Source organism: Dermacentor silvarum, chromosome 2 (genome assembly GCF_013339745.2).
Source record: "Dermacentor silvarum isolate Dsil-2018 chromosome 2, BIME_Dsil_1.4, whole genome shotgun sequence".
Classification (NCBI taxonomy): domain Eukaryota; kingdom Metazoa; phylum Arthropoda; class Arachnida; order Ixodida; family Ixodidae; genus Dermacentor; species Dermacentor silvarum.
In genome coordinates, this window is record NC_051155.1 from 140,886,183 (window position 1) to 140,895,686 (window position 9,504).

Sequence of the window (9,504 nt, forward strand, 5' to 3'; positions counted from 1 at the left end):
TTAGTTGTATAGGATTTAATTACCCGTTTCACTAAAACTTCGCTTCACATAATTTTTCGTATGCCTTGAACCTGTATTTGTTGTGCTTATAATGTGTGCGGTGTTCCATTAGCAAAACGTGAGTACAAAGGAGCCGTTTGGAAAACCGCATCTGCTGAATTTTGGCTCAGAGGCCGCTTGTAATGATTAACTTAACAACAGCTTCTCCACAACATTATTCTATATGCGGCGGAACAAACTTTACAGGCAAACAACTTAAAACCTCAGGTGCAACTTGCAAGCCGGACAGGGCGAGGTGGAGGTTCAAGGACGTAGAGCCTGATCTACATCACTCGCTAATTTCTGTATTCCGCTTTACAGCCGTTAGGTAATGGAGCGCAGCCTATGAGCTGTGCCATATAGACATGCGGAAGTTCGTATTGGGCCAGGCCTACAACTATCACCCACAAGACAACAACTTCTCCACAGTATTATTCGTGTTGTGGCGGAGCACCCTTCACAGGCAAAAGCACAACTTTGGGAGTGGGATTGCGAGGTGTATAGGAGAGAGAACGTGATTTGCTTGTAATTATACTCCGCTTCACAATAATTCGGCGCAGATCTGCAGGCTACGAGACGTGCAATAGCACTGGAGATTGTGCTCGACACTGTGTTTGAGGTTGAGGTGAAATCACTCCCACGCGGAGGGACGCAGGAGATCCACATAATCGCGCTCTGAACGACTGACACCAGCTGCAGCCTCCACTAGAGTGCCACATTATTGTGGAACAAAGTATAAACTACAGCTTTCCGCGGTTACCACTACCAACAACCACAAAAAAAATCCGTCAGTAAATTTTTAAAGGTTGGTTGCACAGAAAGAGAGAAGACTATTAATTTAGCTTCCGAAAATTTCATCGAAATGAATGAGTGGATGTGGATGCATGCACTGAACAAAACGTCCTTACTGACCCAATCTCATAATTTCATGGTCGTTAGGACGATGGAGATTGAATGACTGGTTCATCTGCAGGATTCCAATATTTATTATTATTATTATTATTATTATTATTATTATTATTATTATTATTATTATTATTATTATTATTATTATTATTATTATTATTATTATTATTATTATTATTATTATTATTCGCTTCGTTGCTACCTGGCATAACTTTCAAATGAAATTAAAGATAAGCACTTAGGCCTCTTTCATGCAGACACCGTAAAAGCGACTTATAACATGAATTCTACATGAGACATCGTTCATAGTGCCCAGGTTGGTCAGCTTTTCAACTTCACACCTCTAAATACACTTTCGTGAGCTGTCATCGTCCCATGGCACGTCCAAAGTACATGGCCGGCGTCCGCTGCAGACGCAGGAGCGGAGTACTTCGGACACTAGACGTTGTGTTGCGCTAGGCGTGAGAGCACAGGGAGACGAATTAACAATGCTGAACGAGAACGGGGCAATAATCCAGCACTGCTTCCTTGCGTTCGTGACCCAGCCCTTGTGTACTTCTCTAGCGTATGAGACTTCGTCAAATAGCCTGTGTGACCAGAATCACTCCCTCTCAATACCGCCTTTTTTCACGCCTCATGCTTTTGTAGGCGCCTTAAGTGGCGCATGTTAATATCAGTGCGGAGTCTTATGTAAGAAGTTCGCAGTAAGGAATAAATTGATATCAGCCTAAAAGGGGGGAGGGGGATTTCTGGAGAATGATACGTCTCTTGGTCTTCCGCGTTTGGTAGACTGAATGTTTATTAAACTAACTCAAAGTTTCTGAATGTTTATTAAACTGACACACCGTACTCCTTGGTTTTCTATTTTCGCCAGACGTTCTACTGTTCGTGCAAGGCCCTCGACTTGACGTCCCTTTTTCTGGCAGGGCAATGCGTGCATAGCTGTGTCCTCACTGTTCCGCACCCATGGCAGGCCCTATAAATAGAAATTTAAAAAATGTGTGTCCCCCCTAAAACTTTAAAACTGTTTGGCACAGACACAGGCTTCGTCACGTTTTACAGCATGCCATATAGAGTTTCTGTAAACCATTATATTTCTCATATAAGCGCACAGGAAGGTCAAAGGATACGCTAATGCGCACCATCAAGAAACGATGGCAGTCGCTGAAAAAACAGGCCGTCTTCTCACTTTGCGCGGAAATTCTTGACAGCTTCAACTCACTATTCGCAGCCCCAATATTTCTTTCAACAGCACTGATCGCCGCTCATGAGTGATATCAGACACAGCTGATAATGTGAAACACCTCTCCTCGCCAGACTTCCCTATACTGCTTAAATGTGCTGAACAAGATTAGCCTTGAAATTATCCCGTAGCTTAGTTCTACACACGTCTGCATTTTTTTTTTTTTTTTTGCAGATGAGAGCGACGTCGCAGATTCGACCAATCACCGACCGCGGCAATCGTATTCTGATGGGTGCGGAATGCAAACACGATCGTGCGCTGTACCTTGGGTGCACGTTAAAGATGCACAATATGCCATATAATGCGGTGCTCCCTCATTTGGTCTCTCATTCCTCTAGTGTTGCGTTGGAAGTTTAAGCTGAATGAATGTACCCAATAGAAAAAAAAGAAGAACGAGTCATTGGGGTTTATTTTATCGCGTCAAGTTTGTCAAGAATGGAACACGTGAGAGAGATAAAAAAAGTAGCAGTTTCGCCTCAGAGACGAAACATTTACAGCGATAGCAATGCATTCGATTACACGAAGTAACGTTTGTAGTTTTACTGAGTCGTATAAATGTGAGTAAACATGCGCTTGCTAATTAACAAGCATGGTGCCCACGCGAGCACAGGCAAACATGAGAGGATATCGCTCGATGACCACGAACACTCGCTGTCACAACGCTGGTGTGATGAAGAGCGTCGGCAATGCGGAGCGAACGCTTCGTGCTATCTCTCGCCTTGCCGTTCTCTCGGAAACTTGAGATTACGCTACATAAATTTGAGATTAAAGAACTACTTCCTTTTGAAGTAGGCACGTTTTATTCCTAAAACGATAGCGTATGCTATTGTTCTGCGCAGTAACGTGAGATAAACCACCAGTTTTTCTTGGTAGAGGGTACCACTGAGCTTCCTTGCCGCCATTGAAAAAGACAGCTTGCTGTTACTTTCATATCGCGACTGAAGGGGATAAACGAGTCAACGTGAAAGCGTGCTGGAGTTTCATAGTTCTGGTTAATTTATCAGTCATGTTCTGTATTCTAACGGAGCCACTACTTCTCACGAGTATCTTCAGCTTTTACCCATTGTTTAAACCGCCTTCTCACGTGTTAGTGTAGAAAGCTTTCTTGACAGCCGCTTCTCTTTAGATTTTCCACCAAAATCTGTGTTTATTCTGTCTTGGCGACGTATCGCTTGGTTATTATTGATGCGAAAGCATCAAATGGCCCATTGATCGAAAAAGCCGGCGTCTGTAGCTGCGAAACGGCACCTAAATTCCCATTGGCTGCGACGCCACGTCAAGAGCGCGCCTCGACGGAACAGAGTGGGCAAAACGGGACACCTGCTGCCCCTCTGGCGCTCCAGGTGTTGCGTGAGGGGAGAGGGCATCGCCGCGACGTGCCTCTCTCTCACCCTCATTGGGATCAGCTGCTGCACGCGCCTGCCGGCCTTGGTGGCCGCTTCTGCTTCCTCGGTCTCTCGTCGAGCAGGACGTCGGTGGCGTGCGGCGTTGGCACCGCAGGCTGCTGCTGCTTGCTGGCACGGGCAGCACGTACCGCTATGGAGTCTGATGTATCTACAGCGTTGGCGGCTGCAATCGACAGTAGCGAAACGAGGCCGTCCACGCCAGTACACCGCAGCCGAAGTAAAGGAGCGGAAGAACGCAGCAAAACGAGCGAAGAGGCAGAGGCACGTCGCGGCGATGCCCTCTCTCCTCACGCAACACCTGGCGCGCTATCGGGGCAGCAAGTGTTCCGTTTCGCCCGCTCGGCTCCGTCGAGGCTTGCATGTGCGGGCCGAGTTCTCTATGAGGCGCCGCATTCAGCCAGCAGAATGTGCATGTGCACTGTCCCTGTGTTGAAATTCGATGCACTAACGTACTCGACCACATAGTACGGTGCAAACGAAGACACTGTAAATGAAAAAAAAAAAAGGTGAAAGCTTGCACTAGGCCGCGCAAAGCTCAAGACACAGCGAAGCTGGCCGATTGTTTGCGTCTCTTGGTTGTAGCTAGGTTGAACTTGGCTATGTCGACGTTTAAACTTGGTTGTAGCTAGGCTTATACTCATGTACGTCGTCTGTGCTAGTACTGTAAAGGCTGCGGTAGTACTGGAAACGTGCGTGGCGGTAGCGCGACGGTGCGGGGAGCATGACGTCATACCAGCTGTGGCGACGGCGATAGCGCGGCGGTGGCGTAATGGCGCGGCGCACCTTTCCAGTGCTACCGCAGCCTTTCCAGTACTATCACAGATGAGGTACACGAGTATAGGCCTAGCTACAACCAAGTTTAAACCTCGACATAGCCAACTTCAACCTAGCTACAACTAATTAAGAGACGCAGTCAATCGGCCAGTTTCGCTGTGTCTAAAGTCCCTAGATTTTTCTGCTCTTTTTTAAGTAGCGACATCTACCTCCGTCGGCCGCCATGTTCTTCCTAACCTCCTGAAGCGCGTATCTGCGTAAATAGCATCCGACCGTCAATGGCCGCTGCTGAACCACACAAGTGATATACAGAATGTCCCAACTATCACGCAGCACGATTTAAAAAAAGAGGAATGGCGTTACGCGAAGCCAACCTAGTGCGTATTGTTTTCAGTACAGTGGAGTAGCCGCCAGTATTTTTTTTCGTTACTGAGATTTAATTAATTATCCAACTCGAGAAGTACTGTCCTAATTATCAAAGTGTCAATGAGAAAGTTGTAGAGCAACATGAAAAACTCCCGATACAGCTTTCCGTTGCTCAATACGTGCTACATAAAAGTGTTTTTCCGAGCATGAAAGAAGCCCGCGAATACACGCAAAGTGCCTCGAGTGGCCACTCGTGCGGCAATTCTGCGTGTATTCGCGGGCTTTGTAATAGCGGTGTATTACATCGCGATACGACTTATGGCAAGTCCATCTGCAATTCATCAGAACGAACAGGTATGCTGGTAGTGGCTTTATAGGAATCGCTTTGCTTTATTGAATACGTTTGTTTAGGGGGGCCACGCATCGCGGAGATGTGATGAGCCATAGCGCGCCGACGAACTGTCCGGCAGAGGAGAACGTCATTACGCGTTCAAATACACCGACTGCGGCCTGAGGTATATTGTTCTCACGGTAAGTGAATCTTCACGGAAACAAAGTTCTGCGCTGCCGAACAGTAAGCGCATATGCGCATATGCGTGCGGCTAGTGGGTTGGCTGGGACCATCAGCCGTTTGACGTGCTCATCGGCGTACGTTCTTATGTCGAGTCTTGTTCACTCTTGCATCGCATCCGCCAACCTTGACTCCCCTGCACCCCTCGAGCTCACGAATAAGATTACTGCAGTAAGTGGGGTTCATCCCTTTGTTACTCACAGCAGCCGGTTCTTTCCCAACCTCCACATGGCTGTTTTACGTGCCACAAACAGCGGACGATGTCGTCCGCTGTCAAAAGCAGGAACACTGCGCAGCTGTCACTGAAGTGCAAGGAGTTTATCGTACATATTCTGAAGCACAGCGGTTCCAGTCTGTGATGACACGTTAGCATGAATCCACCGAACACGGCAAATATATTCCCAGGTCGTCCTTCGTCCGTGGCGTGGTACGTGGTGTACGGCGTTGCATGCGCGCTCGTTTCACGCTTTTTACTTCTTCCAGTCCCACCTGGCTCCAACAACAGCTGGGAGAGTACGGTCTAGATAACACAGCGGAATAAAACACAGAGGCTAACGCAATCCTTGCACGCACGACGCCTTTTCCATGGTACGAAATCTACGGAGCAACATGCGCGAACACACAGAACCAGAACAAAGCCGCCATTGTGGCCCAAGAACATGGCCGATACAGCGAAAAATTACCACGTGACTTCCTCCACACTTTTTTCCTAGCACGCAGAGGGGGTAGGGCCTTTCCTCAGTTTTTTCTTTCCTCCATGGCTTCGGCGCATGCGCGGCTAGGCAACGCGGGCAGCGTCGGCAGCAGCTCTGCGCGTTGGTGCTGCTACAATCTCTTTCACTTTCTATCTCGCTCACATTTTCTCTTTCCCTCTCCCAAAAATTGCGCGCGCCGCGCTCACGCTCTCCTATCTCCATAACGGCCCCTGTCAAGGCAACATGTGCACGGCACGGAGAGGAGGCGAGGCACACGCCGCTCCGCGAGGTGGTTGCTGGGCAACGCAGTGACGTCATAGCTCGGCGAGGTTTTCCGACAGCAGGCGCCACTTTTTACGGTTAGCTAGAACAGCTTCGCTGTTAAAAATGCATTCATTTAATAGCAAAACTCGATAACATACCCCGCAGAAAAACTCGAAGACATTCCTCGCTGCGCAAAACTTGAGCGATCGCTCAGCGGCGTTCAATTAGACATTAATGCTTTCGCCTTTACAACTAATAAGAAATGCTTAGGTGTCCTCGGATTTTTAAATTACCTAAACAATCCTCAAATAATAATAATAGCGGCAGGAACCATCTTGCATGCACCAAGCGCATTCTTCTCGCGCGAGCTATCGCCTCATAAAGAAGCAAAAGACGACGAAAAGGTGTCGCGCATTTTTTCTCGCAGCCCGCACCCCTTGTAGAGGAGCTGGACTTCTGGATAAAGCTGGACCTACCGCAAGCGGCGGTAGAAGCCCGAGCAGCGACTCGCGTCGCACAGGACGCCACCGCACCGAGGCCGTTCACAAGTTCGTCCCAGCTTCCCGGAGCATTTCGTTTCATGGAGGAAGAGGCCGAGGTCTCCATAGTGGAACACGAGCACCGACGACGGCAGGTCGCGAAGCCCTTCTACTACGGCACCGCGCTCGTGCTCTTCGTGTCGGCCTCGTTCTGCGCGGCCGCCTACCTGCCGGGAGTGTTCTCGCGCCGCGTCTACGTCATGGACGAAGTCGTGTGCGCCTCGAGCAGCTGCCAGGCGCTCTCGAGGCTCATCAACAGCTCCGTCAACGGAGACCTGGACCCGTGTGACGACTTCTACGCATACGTCTGCGACGGCTGGCGTCGGTCGCACTCACTGCGACCCTCGGAGTCGCGCCGAAGCGTCTTCGACGAGGTCGAGCAGAGCGTGAGGGCCCGTCTCCACGATGCGCTCTGGAAGACGTTTCGCCAGAGCCTCAGGAACCGCACCAGCAGAAGCTCGTTCGCCAAGCTGGCCACCGTGTACGCCGCCTGCGCCAAGTCTCTGACGCCCGAGGGCAACGGAGTCGTCTCGATGCGCAAGTTCCTCAAGCATATGAACTTGGCGTGGCCCGACGAGGAAGCTCCGCAAGGCGGCAACGCCACCGACCTCCTGGAGCTGTTGGTCACGTTGTCCATGAGATGGGACGTGAACGTGCTCTTCTCGTACTCCGTCAGATCATTGAGCAAGGAGAAAGGAGCCATCGTGCTGGGCCCTCCGGCGCCGCTTATACCGGGCAGACTGACGGACGCCAAGAAGTCGCTCTACGAGAAGCTTATTGTGAGCCTCGCTTTCCTGTTCGGCAGAAGAAGCGAGTACAGCGACTTCGCGCGGCGCCTCGTGGCCGTGGAGCAGGACATCGCGCGCTTGCGGGACCAAGACCACGTTCTCCTCACCTACATGGTGAAGGATCTGGGAAACCTGTGCGCCGACTTTCCGTGGCAAAAGTGGATGTCTGCGTTGAACAAAAACCTACCGCCTCAGGCAGCGCTGACGGCGCAGAAGTCGGTCATCGTGCGGCACCCTGCGTACATTGGGCGGCTGCTGACGTACTTTCTCGGCCACGAATATCCGGAAGACATCAAGGCGTACCTGGCCCTTCGAGTGCTGCTCAGGTACGGTCAGGCGATCTACGACATCCGCCACGTCCAGGATATCGTTCTGCGCGCCGAGAAGGACGTCCCCGTCGATGAAGTGATGCGGACGTGTCAGCAGTGGCTCAGCCGATCTGATGCTCGACACGTGGAATTCGTTCGTCTCCCAGTCGCTGGCCAAACGGCGCCGACATCGAGCGGCTCACGCAGCTCGTGTCGGACATAAAGAACGTTTTTTACCGCCGCGTTCGCCGGGCCGAGTGGATGGATGCGGCCACGAAGAACATATCTGTCCAGAAGGCCCAAAACATTGCCTTCAACATACCGAGCTTCGAGAAGACCACTGCCCTCGACAAAGCGTACGAGTCATTCTCGTCGGACGCGCGCGGCGGGAGCAGCTTCCTGGACTTGGTCATACGGCTGGTGGAGGTCAACCACAAGAGCGACGAGCTGTCCGTGTACGGCGTCATCGACCGCAGCGATTCGGCCACGGTGCACTCCAGGGTCAACGCCATGTACGTGTACAGCCTCAACGTCGTCAACGTGAACGCGGCGTTGCTGGCGCTGCCCTTCTTCGCTCAGGGCGCGCCGCTGTCGGTCACGTACGGCAGCCTGGGCGCTATCGTGGCGCACGAGATTATCCACGGCTTCGACGTGAGCGGCCGCCTGTACGACGAGGTGGGCGGCTTCGAAGACTGGTGGAGCAACGCAACCAACGCCGCATACCGCGAGGCGAGCGCCTGCTTCGTCGAGCAGATGCGAAGCCTCGCCAGCTCGGCGAACGCGGGCTCGGTAACGCTCGAAGAGAACACCGCCGACAACGGTGGCGCCCGCTGCGCGTACGACGCGTACGTGCTCGCGGCAGAGCGAGCCCCAAACGTCGTGCAGCTGCGCGGGCTGGAAGCGTTCGAGGAAGAGCAGCTCTTCTTCGTCGCTTACTGCTACAAGTTCTGCGGGATCGAGCGGCCTTCCTCGGCGACGCAGCGCTTCGCCACACATCCTGCGGACAAGCTGCGCTGCAACGTGCCGCTTCTCAACATGCCCGAGTTTGCGGCCGCGTTCGAATGCGAGCTTGGAGCGGCCATGAATCCGGCGCGTAGGTGCGCAGTCTGGTAGGCCGGCGCGCGCGGACGCCGTCGGTGCTGTTCGTTCGCCGTGCAGTGGTGCGTTTCGCTTCTCGTGTAGAAGCCTACAGAAGTGAAACACACTGCTCTCGATCGATCAATAGCCAATCAACGAAGCATTCGTCACGGATTTTATAATTTATTGCCGGTAAAAACTGATGTGCAATACGGCGTTATAAAGGGACATCTATTACTTTTGACGAGTTATGTGGAAGCGAAGTTCAATGCAATAGCTGCGCAGATAAGCACACCGCGAACGAATCAACCGATTTAATGTGCGATAAGAAAAAGAAAAATTGCGAACAGTATGGCCCAGCGAAAATGAAACTGCCATAAATAAAACGCATTTGTAACAATAAAGTAACGCTTGAATTCATCGTCCGTCATGTTGTACATACAATTTGTTGATCGAGTCCACGTGGTTTTAGCGCACCGACCTGACGCATGCAAGTGCCGACTCTGCACCAAATTAGCGATTCATTAG

At 51.3% G+C, this 9,504-nt stretch overlaps 2 protein-coding genes across 2 annotated transcripts; both read left to right on the plus strand.

The window, feature by feature from the left end:
- Positions 1–6,844: 6,844 nt before the first annotated feature.
- Positions 6,845–8,122, plus strand: LOC119440432 (phosphate-regulating neutral endopeptidase PHEX). Its single transcript, XM_049662923.1, has one exon. The coding sequence runs from the start codon at positions 6,845–6,847 to the stop codon at positions 8,120–8,122; it is 1,278 nt and encodes a 425-aa protein (XP_049518880.1).
- Positions 8,123–8,160: 38 nt separating this feature from the next.
- LOC119441864 (neprilysin-1) lies at positions 8,161–9,013 on the plus strand. Its single transcript, XM_037706501.2, has one exon. The coding sequence runs from the start codon at positions 8,161–8,163 to the stop codon at positions 9,010–9,012; it is 852 nt and encodes a 283-aa protein (XP_037562429.1). The 3' UTR covers position 9,013.
- The last annotated feature ends 491 nt before the right edge of the window (positions 9,014–9,504 follow it).

Bases quoted from the DNA above. Each gene is read 5' to 3' on its own strand.
- LOC119441864 (XM_037706501.2), top strand. From the start codon at position 8,161: ATGGATGCGGCCACGAAGAACATATCTGTCCAGAAGGCCCAAAACATT.
- LOC119440432 (XM_049662923.1), top strand. From the start codon at position 6,845: ATGGAGGAAGAGGCCGAGGTCTCCATAGTGGAACACGAGCACCGACGA.